The 13,708-nt window shown below is 34.5% G+C and overlaps 1 protein-coding gene and 1 long non-coding RNA gene across 2 annotated transcripts in view; both read right to left on the bottom strand.

Annotated features, from left to right (window-relative positions):
• Positions 1–1,936: 1,936 nt before the first annotated feature.
• The window catches only part of LOC136063394 (enoyl-CoA hydratase 2, peroxisomal-like), a 36,137-nt gene continuing 24,365 nt past the window's right edge, over positions 1,937–13,708 (bottom strand). The window contains exons 6-11 of the mRNA XM_065763740.1: positions 4,142–4,181; positions 3,707–3,779; positions 3,488–3,638; positions 3,205–3,275; positions 2,423–2,596; positions 1,937–2,271 (exon numbers count right to left, since the gene is read on the bottom strand). Coding sequence (XP_065619812.1) covers positions 2,184–2,271; positions 2,423–2,596; positions 3,205–3,275; positions 3,488–3,638; positions 3,707–3,779; positions 4,142–4,181 — 597 coding nt within the window. The 3' untranslated portion in view covers positions 1,937–2,183. The remainder of the gene's footprint in view (positions 2,272–2,422; positions 2,597–3,204; positions 3,276–3,487; positions 3,639–3,706; positions 3,780–4,141; positions 4,182–13,708) is intronic.
• Positions 4,840–10,455, bottom strand: LOC136063395 (uncharacterized). The gene is made up of 3 exons (XR_010625068.1): positions 10,262–10,455; positions 8,676–8,698; positions 4,840–4,910 (listed from the first exon to the last, which is right to left on the bottom strand). It is a non-coding gene; the product is annotated as an uncharacterized LOC136063395 (long non-coding RNA).

Genomic DNA, 13,708 nt, shown 5'->3' with positions numbered 1-13,708 from the left:
ATTTATTGAGATAACTTTTGTGGGGCTCGTGGGCCTGATAGCCTCGGCCCATCGTGTAGCAGGCCCAACGCCCACGCCCACGCCGAGGAATACTGACTATTCAAGGCTAAATTGGAGAAAGCCTCTTTTCCCAATCCACGCCGAAGACCTCCTCATCCTCGGCCTGACAAGGGTGATTTTTGGGAAAGACCAGGTCCAAAGTAAGCTGTCACCCTCGCATTTAATGCGCTCACCTAACCCCCCTGGCCGCATTAATGGGGATATAACCCCTTAGCAGGGCAACGTTGATCAGAGTGAACCACTTGAGTACTGATAAGGCCTCTGATGGGACGGACGGCCAGAAGAGAGGCAAATGGATGATCAACAGATGGAATAAAGAGATAGGAAGATGAAGACTATATAAGAAAAGCAAGTAAAGTAAAAAGGGGGGGGGGGAAGAAAGGAGAAGAAAAAGGTCTCCTCGGCCTATGGCCGAGGAGCGTCCCTCCAGTTGTAAAGAAACTCTAAGTGTTTTTTCTTTATATTAAGGAGAGTTCATGCTTGATGAACGACAGCCAGCGCCTAAACCTTTAACCCACTCTCTATAAATTTATTGTTTGGGCTTGTTGGGCTGAAAACTCATTCATACGCAGGGTCAATCCAAATTGAGTCCTTACAACTTCATTTTCTCAACCATAATTAAGTTTTCAACATATAAATGTAAAGAATTTTTTTTTTTTTTTGGGAGGTGGGGGGTTGTTCCTTTCGTTATCTTTAGTTAGTTTAACTACTTTATAAGCCGGATGAAAGGAAACTTTTTGCTAGGCCCATGGCTAGAACACATACTTTCTTGCAATTACCCCAAAACCCTAAGGGTTCCTCTGTAAGGTTTGTCTACAAAGAGTGTGTCAGAGCCTAAGGCATAGCCAATGGATCCCTCCCTTAATACCCATGTCAGAATTGACTGTATGCCAATTTACTTTTCAATTTTTTAAGTAATTCAAGCTATAATTTATATATTGAAAACATATATATGTATATATATATATACAATGATAAAATGAATTGATATTTCTTTAATAAACATTAAAATTTTATAATATATTTTCTTCTTTAAGATATAGTTTGGAAACAACTAATTTGCATAGTTTCTATAAAATATATATATATACACGTAAAATTTTTGGTAATTTTTATGTTAAATGTATAACCCAAAAAAAACTAAATATTTACTTATTTTAAGCAAGAAAAAACAAAAAAACAAAAAACCATACACAACTATCCTATATATATTACAATTCCACGAATCATTAATAAAACATTTTTCCCCCTCTTAAGAAACATTTTGTTAGGTAGTGCCCTAAAAACATTACTTAAGCGTAGGGGTGCATTTTAAAATATTTTGTAAGAAAGTATCTTATGGTCCACATATATTTAAGAAATTGACTTCAATTATATTATATGTCATTAGAACAAGAAACAACAGATTTTAAAATTAAAATAATTAAAAATTTGAACCTGTTGTTTGAGTTATTAGACAATATAATTGTCTTTTGCTAGACTTTTGTTTCGATCATTTCCAATACAACTAAATTTGAGTAAGAATCATATATGTCATAAACAGATCAAATAATGAGACATCTTATTGTGGCAACTTATGAAATTAGAATTTAATTTGTCACCAACACAAAAGAGAAGAAAAATTATAAGAAATGAGTGCCCCTATATCATCAAAGGTTCTCCCTTTGGGTGCATTTTAAAATATTTTGTAAGAAAGTATCTTATGGTCCACATATATTTAAGAAATTGACTTCAATTATATTATATGTCATTAGAACAAGAAACAACAGATTTTAAAATTAAAATAATTAAAAATTTGAACCTGTTGTTTGAGTTATTAGACAATATAATTGTCTTTTGCTAGACTTTTGTTTCGATCATTTCCAATACAACTAAATTTGAGTAAGAATCATATATGTCATAAACAGATCAAATAATGAGACATCTTATTGTGGCAACTTATGAAATTAGAATTTAATTTGTCACCAACACAAAAGAGAAGAAAAATTATAAGAAATGAGTGCCCCTATATCATCAAAGGTTCTCCCTTGTCAATTATTATAAAGAACAACATTGAGCTTTTAAGGCCTCCTATTTAATTCAATTGCTTCCAACAAGATATATTTATGATGAACCTTGTTAATTCACGGTGATGAAGCCAAACGATGGATATCCACATAGCCAGATAACACTGTCTGGTTTCGTTCTTTCACCTTTGCCTGATATACAACCCTGCAGATTCCAACAAAAATCTCATTTCCCCAAGCATTTAGAAAGGACACTCATAAAATTTTGAATCGAATATGTGCTGTGGTTAACCACAAAATGAAAAGAAATATTAGAAGAAACTTCATCTAAAGAATGCCACAAAAAAGGTCTCTACCTTAAGTCATCAAGCCACATTTCAGTGACCAAAGTTTCACCCGGGTACACGTGTAAAAGGAATCGTCCTGTTATGCTTTTAATCAAGTTTGGGTCTCCTTTGCAGATACATTTAATGATTGCCCTAACTGCAAATCCAAGCGCGCACAACCCATGCAAAATTGGCCGAGAGAATCTTTGACAATGTGTTAGAACAAAGTTAGATAAACATAAAACTTTAGGTTGCATCTGGATATCCCATGACAGCAAAATCAAGTCCAGGTCATTGAATGCATCCAAATGCTCAATATATGGTGAACCTTGATAGAAATCATTTCATAAATCCTAAGAAAAACCCTGATATGTACAACAGAATCCGGCTCATATTGAGCAATCAATTATATTTGATTCAGAAGCTATGTGAACACAAAATTCCTCCATTCACATTCTTATTGCACAGGAAGAGCAAAAATGTTGGGAGTTGAACAACCAAAGATGAACATAGTGCTTTTTAAGAGTTTTAAGAGTTGACATAATGCTTGATTATATCATTGAATATTGAGATCCAGCTACATATTTTGGCCAATAAATATGACTTGAGATAAATTTAGTCAGTATCTTTTCATACAGATTATCTAAGTAGATGATTGTACTCCAAAATATCATCTAAATATGGTTTAGGATCTTAAATCACAGTTGTTCAAAGTTCAATCACAGACAAAAGTCACAACCACATCAACCAGTTTCAAATTGAAAGCAAAAGCTAGATGATAGTTTAGTTATAGAATTAAAGGAAGTACCAACCCTGCAATTTTGGCAACCATAGGATCTGAATGCAAAGGATTATAGTCACCAGATAGCCTATACAACAACGCCTGCAGAAGAACATGTCATTAATATTTAAATATCTCTCGTTCTTTCCATGTTCCATGGTTCCAAAAATATGGATTTCCATCATCTGTTTAGTTATAGGTATGAAGTTACATAATTATAGCATATAAACTAAAACACAACAATGGTTTAAAATAAATATAATTAGCCATTTTGGAATTTCAGTTCCAGCAACTATGAAATTAATGCTACATGCCTGAGATGGTTGGGTAGAATCCTCAAACACTGCAAAAGGATGAGTTTTTGGAATTTTCACAGCTGAGGCCTTGTCAGTTTGATAGTTCGAGTAGGAATATGGCTGAGATGATTTTGAAAAGCCACCAGCACCTCGCAGAAAGACAGTTGTTCTGCAAAATGATATACCAACTGTGTCATTTACAAGGAGTGTTAATTAAATGTTTAAAAGAGTCCTTACCGGTTCATGCACAATAATTCACCAGACTCTTTCTCATAGCTCTTTGTTTCAAACTCAATAATAGCTGCCTTTCCTGAAAACAGAATTAAACATGAAAAAAAGCTTAGATCACTGCTTATGATACCACTGATATTGTCTTCAACAAAAATCAAGAAACCACAAAAAAAAAAAATACCAGAGATTAAGTTTACCCATCAAAGATGTGAATTTCAAGAGAAAAATTAATCTATCAAAGAAAGATGAAGTTTTGACCCTTACTAGACGGTTTTATATTGCTCATGAACACAATGGGAGCATTTTTTAGATAATCAACTACTTAGTTTTACAAATGACTGAGTTGTACAAATTTTACCTCAAGTTGGGGTTCCTTGTGTGCGAGTGTGTGTGTGCCACACCAAGTTGTTAAATAGTAATGTTTCTGGTAATAATACAAACCTTTATCATGCAATCCTGCAAGACTGACCTTATTATGTAACTGCATCAACAATATATAACATTAAATTTAATATAATTTTTAAGATAATAAGTGGCACAGAAATGACAAGAAAAAGAAACCCAAGATGATTTTATAATTTATAGCAGAGCAATTGCTTTAAAAATAAAGAAGAAGAAAAAGATTAAGAAGAGAGGCTACCAACTTAGTTTGCTTATTTTTTTTAAATATCAACTTAGTATGCTATGTAAGCTTAATAGGAAAGAAAGGTTTGATTTCCATCAATTATTGTATTATATTATGTTGTGTACTCCTTGGGGAAAGGAACGAGAGAGGGGGGAGGGAGAGACAAGACCCTTACCCTATTTAGACCAGATGTTCCAAAATGGTGGCAAGACCAACATTAAAGAAATTCTAGACTCATTCACATGAAACTGAGGACAAGGAAGCTGAAAGTATTATGCATTTGGGCAAATCATGAAGTATCATTAATAGGTTCTAGTCAGAAGTCTTACACAACCACTTGAAGGAAATGGCCGATATAATTCTATGTATTGTTGCCCATGTAGAAAAGCAGTATAAATTCACACCTAGAGTAAGATTTTGGAGATGGGATAGAATACTAAATCATTCAAAATAAAATTTACATATAAATATGTAAAGAAACCCTTAGCCTTTCTCTGATCTGATTGGTACTCACTCTAACCCTGGCAAATTGAAACCATTTGGCAATGATGCAAGTGAAAGTAGGGCAGCAAATGTTGGCAAGACCTATAAAAAGTATATACATATATAAGAAGTATGCACAAACATAAAATTCCATTACTTAGAAACCAAATCCATTTACGATAAAGACATGAATATCACCCTTTTCTAATGTCAAACAAAACAAAATAATAATAATAAAATTGACGCGGGAGATGTAAGAAAATTATTATTTAATATTATTTATGTGTACAAGTCAATTGTATTTTTATGTTTTAGCTTTTGGTCCTAGTAGGTTATCAAGCTTTCAGTATTTTAATTTGAGAAGTAAAGTTATTTTTATAATAAATCAATTAGGATTTCTTAGCTAATTAGAACTAAGGTTTAGTAATCCTTTATAAGAAACCTATTGTACTCATAGTTGATATTTTGATGAATGAAAAAATAGCCGTTTAGTTTTCTTTGGTCTTGTGCTAACTCCAAGTCCACCCTAAATGCTAAATCTTAGTGATTTTTTCGCTTAGTGCTGACTCCAAGCAAAACCTAAGTGTTAACTCTAGGTTATATCTTTTTATTTTTCTATTGTTTAGTTTTTGTTTTTACTGTCCTGCGTCATATTTGGTACAGGAGAAAACACCGATCTGTTGAAGCATCACCGCAGGAAGAGCAAGAAAATATCACCCCCAAAAAAAAAAAAAAAAATCCCAGATTTTGAAGCCAACCAGAAACCTCTAGTCCAGAACCCACAATCAAGTCTCCAAATCCCTTGTAACCACAAAGAAAGAAGAGACCCACATCGAGACCCATCGGCAACCTCGACCAACCACCGCTGATATTGACCCACCAGCCGCCAAAACCCACAGATTAGCACTTAGCTGCCGCCGACCCACCAGCCGCCGCCGCCGACACCATCATCACCACTCCTCCATGTATCGTGCCGCCGCTGCCTTCCCTGTTGTCACGCCGCCACAGTCGCCGGTCCCTAGCACCGCAAGCCCATTGCCGGTCTCTTTTAGTTTCTGTAGTCCTTAGCCAACCAGAAACCTCTAGTCCAGAACCCACAATCAAGTCTCCAAATCCCTTGTAACCACAAAGAAAGAAGAGACCCACATCGAGACCCATCGGCAACCTCGACCAACCACCGCTGATATTGACCCACCAGCCGCCAAAACCCACAGATTAGCACTTAGCTGCCGCCGACCCACCAGCCGCCGCCGCCGACACCATCATCACCACTCCTCCATGTATCGTGCCGCCGCTGCCTTCCCTGTTGTCACGCCGCCACAGTCGCCGGTCCCTAGCACCGCAAGCCCATTGCCGGTCTCTTTTAGTTTCTGTAGTCCTTTTTAGTCCGTGGGTTGAGTTCCATTGAGTGTATGTCGTTTGAGTGTCTTTTAAAGTCTGTAATAAGTCCATCGCAGCGTGTAGTTTCTTATTTTGCCCAAAAAAAAAAATTGTTACTGTGACAGCCCATTGTATGTATTGGGCTTTAAATTGTTCACCCACAGGTCTACTTGTCCAAGTAAGATCCATCCCCTTGAAGCTAGCAACTATTTTGGAGAACAGTTTTAAAAGCCCATTCCAACGATTTGTCTAGGAAAATTCACAGCAACTATTTGTTGAGGCACTATTTTAGAGAATCATGGTAATATTAGAAGCACCTCATTTTGATGGTTGTAATACTTATCCACGAGATTTTGTCAACTGGATGAATAAGATGGAGCAATTCTTTAAGTAAGTAAATTGGGCAGATAACAAAAAGGTTAAGTATGCAAAGTTGAAGTTAAGAGGTAGAGCACAAATGTTTTGGGAGAAGCTTGAATATTTTCGCTATCTAAACTATGAACTTGCCATTAGTATGTGAGAAGATATGAAAGAAAAGTTTTGTGATGAGTATTTGTTACCATACTATCGAGCTAAGTATCTACCCCAAACTCAGTGTGGTACTTTTCAAGTTAAGGCAAATACGATGAATTCTCATCTTCATCCCATTTCATGTCTTCAGTGTACTTTTGAACAATCTATCAAGGAATTAAAGGAATTATCTGTAAAACTCATGAAAGATGTTCAAGACATGATTGCTCAGATGAAGCACAAGAAGATTCAATCTGATTCAATTGGGAAACCAAGGACACTAGATCACAATGAACTTATTGCTGCCCCAATAGAAGACAACATTGATGATAATATTTTGGTCGTGGAGAATCCTTCAGCAACACAAAAGCTTAATGTTGACACAGACATACATGCCTCGACAAGTGTTGCTTTAACATGCGTGCAAAGAAATGAATCTATTGAAGAGCAGCAAGGTAAAAAGATGGTGCCTAAAAAGAGTATTATATTAAAGGGTGCACATGATGTGAAAATTGAAGTTGTTGAATGTGCTTTTGATCAACCCTCAATAGTCGTTGAAGATCTACATCTTGGTGAAGTCGAAGAGGTTAAAACCATAGTGCTTCCTATGGTTCATAAGGTTCAAGAAAATATTATATTAATTCCACACATTGATTTTGTTATTCCAAATGAGTTTGATGTGGTGGAATTCAAGGTTTTTCTTTTTCCTATGCTCCCTAAGGTGATTTCAGACTTGAAGCAAGTGTTATTTGTCAGCATCCTAATTCTTCAATGCTTTAAACTCGAGGTCGAGTTTTCTCCAACTAGAGAAAAATGATGCGAGATATGCAAGAAAATTATTATTTAATATTATTTATGTGTACGAGTCAATTATATTTTTATGTTTTAGGTCCTAGTAGTTTATTGGACTATTAGTATTTTAATTTAGAAAGCAATGTTATTTTTGTAATAAGGCAATTAGGGTTTCCTAGCCAATTAGAATTAGGGTTTAGTAATACTTTATAAGCAACTTATTGTACTCCTTGAGGAGATAGTTGATATTTTGATGAATGAAAAAATGGTCGTTTGGTCTTCTTTGGTATGGTGCTGACTCCAGGTCCACCCTAGATGTTGACTCCTAGTAGCAGTGGCGGAGTCAGGAATTTAAGTCATGGGGGCAAGATTAAAAGACAAGATTGGAAATAACAAATTAATCTAAAAAAATTAATCAATATTAATAACAAAATAAGTAAACAACTGTATAATAATGTAATTGTCATACAGAATCTAACATAAAATGTAAACTTTAATTTATTTTTTCACATCGAGCTTATTTTACTCAATTGCCCTCCACGATTTTTCATATTTTAAAAACCGCTGCATGATTTCTTCACACTCAATAGTCTTGAATATATCTTTCTCAATATATGACTAAGCAATAAATCATCCACTGATCTCTTATTCAATTGCGTAATCGATCTTTAATTATGTTCATTACTGAAAAAACTCTTTCAACAGTAGCTGTTGCAACTGGTAAGATCAATGCCAAAGTCACTAATGAGTAAACTAATGGATATAAAACATTCTTTTTCATTTCTACCATCTTTTCAACAAGCTATCGAATTCCTTCAAACTACTGAAAACTCTTCAGTGGACTGCATGTCATGGATGTATGTCTCAAGTTGGTTATCCAAGAAAGAAACTTGACACATAAAAAAATTCTACAGGCGGCTTTGTCTAGTCCATCAAGTTTACTAAGTGTGATCCATTAATTTTATATATAGAATTGTACTAGGAGTAGAAGTCTCTTACTACTAGGAAAGTTGGAAAGGTAACGTGAACTCCAACACCCAATGCATAGAGCACTGAATCTCTGCTTTCAAAGAGATAAACTTTTAATATCATATGCTATTAAGTGTATATACATCATCAGTCCCACAATCTACAATTTGAAGCAAGTAAAACATTTCAAACACTCTGTAACAGTTAAAACTTCACCTTTCGGTATAGGTGTACGTTGTCTGCAGTCCGCCCCCCACATGTGCAACAAAATAAAATAAATATTAAATAAATAAACTCCAAAACAAAGCTTCAAAACAAAATTAATTCCTAAAATGTTAAGTAGGCCAGGTTCGTTTGGGATTCATTTGCTGAAATTGAAAACATTTTACTAAAGTATATATAAAAATAAAAGTTGATTGAAATAGTACATTGAGACCTATGAATAATACCAAAAAATTGTAGTGAGACCCATTAATAGTACTAAAAAATATAGTGAGACTTATGAATTATAGTAAAAATAAGTTAAATAGTAAAATAAGTTGGAAAAAATAATTTTTGCCAAACAGACACATAGTCCAAATTTTTTTTTCTTTTTTCTTTTTTTTATAAGTAAGTTTTTGGTCCCAAGGTGAGGGAGAAAGTGAGATTTGAACTAGTGACCTTTGGTTCATAAGAGTGCTACCCAATGTTAAGTAATATAAAAATAAACAAACTTCCACAAACAAACAAACAAAAATAAAAGTAAAAAATAAAAAATCAACAAAAGTTAAATTGATATACAAAAGATAATATAAATGTAATCTGTAAATTATTTGTCATGCCTAATGTTAGAAATTGAGACTTAGGGCCCGTTTGGATGCAGCTGAAAACTGAAAACTGAAAACACTGTAGCAAAATAATTTTTAAATGTGTGAATAGTATCGTGGGACCCATTTTTAATGAAAAAGTTGCTGAAAAGTTTTTTTTTTTTTTTTTTTTGAGAAGCAAAAATAGGGGTCTTTATGGTCATATTACACCCCCGGACAGGGAGCCAGTGGCCTCGGTCGGGGAGTCTGTAGTCGGTACCCGTTCTGTACACTCTGTGTAGGAGTCACCTCACATTTTGTGAGTACACCTCATCACTAAATTTACCTACGAACGAAAGTCTGCGGGCAGCGGGACTCGAACTTAGGTGTGTTGCACGAAGCGTCCGATCCTTACCCACTCAACCAAGCCCTCGTTGGCGGGTAGAGAATATTTTAAATGGTAAACTTAGATACAATTTTTTAGATACAGTAACTTAAGTTCCTTAATTGAATTTAACCAATACAACAAAAACAATGTAATCTTTTCCAATGATCGGACACTTAAATTGAACCATGTTGTTCATTAGTCAATGCAACCACATGGTTGAATTTAATGAAACTATTACTCCAACTAAGGAACATAGTAAAATGACTCATTTCCTTTGTTTGTTGCGACTTTGAAAACAAGCTAGATAACATTTGCCACCAAACAATAAAATTTGTAGGCGGAAAACGTTTTCCGCTCTCTATTGCTCGTCTTTTCCTTTGACTTGCGATTTCCACTGTACCAAATATCAGCAAACGCAGGAAAAATGTTTTCCGCTTAAAAAAACGGAGCGTTAATGTGAAGATCGTTTACTTTCTTATTTCTACAGTAAAACAGATGCCGCAAAAGCTTGTAAGTTCTATAATCTGCTTCTATTAGGCGAGCCGAAAATAACCCCTAATCTTAGTTGAATTACGCAGAAACAGGAATTAAGCTAAAAAGTTAGGAGTGCGAGAAAAGGGATCAAGTACCTCAGGGAATTTGTGAGAAAGGGCAAGCTGAGGATCAAACCCGGAAGATTCAGCCATCGAGCTGATGCGTTGAGATACCAATCTGAGAATCGGACGGGGGAAACGATATCAATTTCCTTTTTATTTTATTTTTATTTAGCGAAGATCATAAGATAAGATCAGCTTTGTTTTTTTTTTTTGATCTGAAAAGGGAACTTATATATTAAAGATTAGAAGCAACAAGTCAATTATAAAAGGTGTTAGCTTTATCACGAGCAAACAACAATTCCACCACATGCAGTGGTTCAACAAAAACAACAAAAGAGAAGTTACACCTACCCCTTAATCTAGGGCAAAATTTGCCAAATAATAGAATTTTAGAAAAAATTTTGCAAAAACGCACATGGATCAAACATTTTAGTAAGTTAGACTGTTTTTGCTTTTAAAAAGTGGAAATCGAGTTTAAGAAACTCGAGTTGTGTACAATTGGAACTCGAGTTTCTTAGACTCTTAATGTGAAGATCGTTTACTTTCTTATTTCTACAGTAAAACAGATGCCGCAAAAGCTTGTAAGTTCTATAATCTGCTTCTATTAGGCGAGCCGAAAATAACCCCTAATCTTAGTTGAATTACGCAGAAACAGGAATTAAGCTAAAAAGTTAGGAGTGCGAGAAAAGGGATCAAGTACCTCAGGGAATTTGTGAGAAAGGGCAAGCTGAGGATCAAACCCGGAAGATTCAGCCATCGAGCTGATGCGTTGAGATACCAATCTGAGAATCGGACGGGGGAAACGATATCAATTTCCTTTTTATTTTTATTTTTTTTTAGCGAAGATCATAAGATAAGATCAGCTTTGTTTTTTTTTGGTCTGAAAAGGGACTTATATATTAAAGATTAGAAGCAACAAGTCAATTATAAAAAGTGTTAGCTTTACCACGTGCTTACAACAATTCCACCACATGCAGTGGTTCAACAAAAACAACAAAAGAGAAGTTACGCCTACCCCTTAATCTAGTTAGAGCATTTTCGCATTGATTTGCTTCGCGGTAGGTGTGTTCAATCCGTTTGTTGGAGATTGCTTGTAGGAGGGTCCAGCAGTCAGTTAAAAGAGGCTCCATTAGCATATTGACAGAATTGTTATTCATAAGTTGGACAACACTCTTAGCATCTTGCTCGACAATGAGGCTATTAAGATTTAGGTCATGGGCCAGTGTAAGCCCATCTCTTAAAGCCCACAATTCTGCCAAGAAGCTATTAGTGTAGCCAAGACTTCTAACAAAGCCTGCAACCCAGCCAAGATCAGCTTTTTTACTTATTCGGAAAATAATAAATGAATAACTACCCTCGTTTGTGTGTGCAAGGATACTTTTTTTTTTAAAAAAATTAATTTTTAAATTTACATATTTTACTTGACAATTTTATTTTATTTTTTATTTTAAGAAAAAATTATATTAGTATAAGAGGGAAATATAGAGGTAGAAAAAAAAAATTAGTGATAAAAAAAAAATGGAAAGTTTGTGGAAAAAAAACAATTTTATTTTTTATATTTTTTCAAAAAAATAAATAAATTTTATTAATACTTGACAACTAACGTGACAGAAAAATGTGGAGGTAGAAGAAAAAACTTTTTTTTTTGGGGAAAATGCTAACAAATGTCATTAGGGTATTGATTAATAATCTATTTAAAGAAAGTTTTTATAGAAAAAGAAAAAAAAAAGCAATTAATGTTTTGCCAACTTTTTTCATTTGTCATAAAAGTAGTGTCAAAACTTTCCTAAAATGGATTTTTAACCAATGCCCTAAGGTCACTCGTTAACATGACTATTTTTTTTTCTTAATTTAGCTAAAAATTAGGGGTTTTTTAATTACTAATTTTACATATCTATCCCTATGATTTAAGTCTTAAAACAAATGAATTTGATGGTATTTTGGACATCTAAATTGAGAATTCCAAATAAGAAAAGCCCCTTAAATAGTACTAGCATCTAAGCACGTATGTGCTACTCTTCTATTTTTTGGAAAATGATTAATTTAGAGCATTCATTATAATTTGGGATTACTACATTTTTCTATTACAAAAAAAAAATCTAAGGATGTGATAAGTATTATGCATTTGTAGGTGAAATTTTTTTTCATTACACCCCTAGGTTTTTTTGGTTTAATGTCATAATTTTCATCACACCTCTAGTGTCTTTGCACATGTGTTGCACGTGCTCATAAACTCTTTTGTTTTTTTTAAAAGGAAAAAACATTTCAAGGTTGATGTATTTTTCAGTCACAAAAATCCCTAGGAATGTGATGACATGTAGCACATAATATAAACACATTTGGAAATACATAAATCTAATGATTCTAATCACATCTCTAGATATTTTCATGATTGAAAAATGAATCGGTCCTAAATTATGATAAATGAAAAATTGTCCCTTAGAGAAAAGTAAAAATAAAAGAAGAGTCTACAAGAACGTGCAAAAAGGCTAGTGTCTTCTAATGTCATTGTCAAATTGTTTATATCATTAGAAAATTAGTTTTAGAAACATTACCCAATTTGAATGCTCCTCGAACTAATGCTTATGTCCAATAACATAAATGAGCTACAATGTACATAATAGCTCTTTTGTGCATGTTTAAAGACTTTTCTATTTTTTAAATGTCAATACTTTCTAATTTATAGAGTATGGGTCCAAGAACTGGTACTGTTTTCAGTAAAGGTTACTCTTCTAGGAATAAGGGATACTATTGATTTGTTCTTTGAGAAAACTCTCTCGGCTATCTTTCAATTGGTCTCTCTTTCTTTCTCTCTCTTTCTCTTTCTTTTTTTTCAGAAGTCCTCCTGTCTTCTTCGTTTCTACATTATATACTTCGTTTCCTTCCTTGTTTCCTTCGTACACATGTAGTTCTTATCCTGGGGGCTCCTTTCTGTCCCATCCAGTCCTTACCGGAACTTTCAGCTTAGTGGTCATAAAGCTGCTTAGTTACTATTCAGGTATCACCTCACATTAATGCGGCCAGAGTGTTAGGTGGACAGCATTTAATGAGGAGGTGATAGACTTTAGAAGATATTTTCTACCTTCTCCGACGCCTCATTAAGCTATATCCACTTCCAGTTCAGCTACAACCTGGCGGAATCTTTCAGTCAGTGCGAAGGTTACCTTTACCTCGAATTTGGCGTCCTCGGACGTATGCCATACACTGTATATATACCTGTTTATTCCTTTCATATCACCTATTTGACGTGAAAAAACTTCTTTAGGCTGTCCTCGGACAACCGCGCGTTCTCGGATCGGGCCTTTGGGCCCTGAGCCCAATTCTAAGGACTACTATACCTTTTTTAGTTAACAGGCCACAGAATAGCCCCTCAAAATCTCGTTTTTTGCCATCTCGGAAAAAAGGAGATTTTGATATCCAACCCTCATTTAATTCGTAGGTTTCCCCCGCTTTCAGAATGTCTTTTTGTTTGCCCAAGGC

The sequence above is a fragment of the Quercus suber genome, unplaced genomic scaffold, assembly GCF_002906115.3.
Source record: "Quercus suber isolate HL8 unplaced genomic scaffold, Cork oak 2.0 scaffold_522, whole genome shotgun sequence".
Classification (NCBI taxonomy): Eukaryota; Viridiplantae; Streptophyta; class Magnoliopsida; order Fagales; family Fagaceae; genus Quercus; species Quercus suber.
Note: the sequence above shows the minus strand (reverse complement) of the source record. Positions and strands in the feature narration are given on the sequence as shown.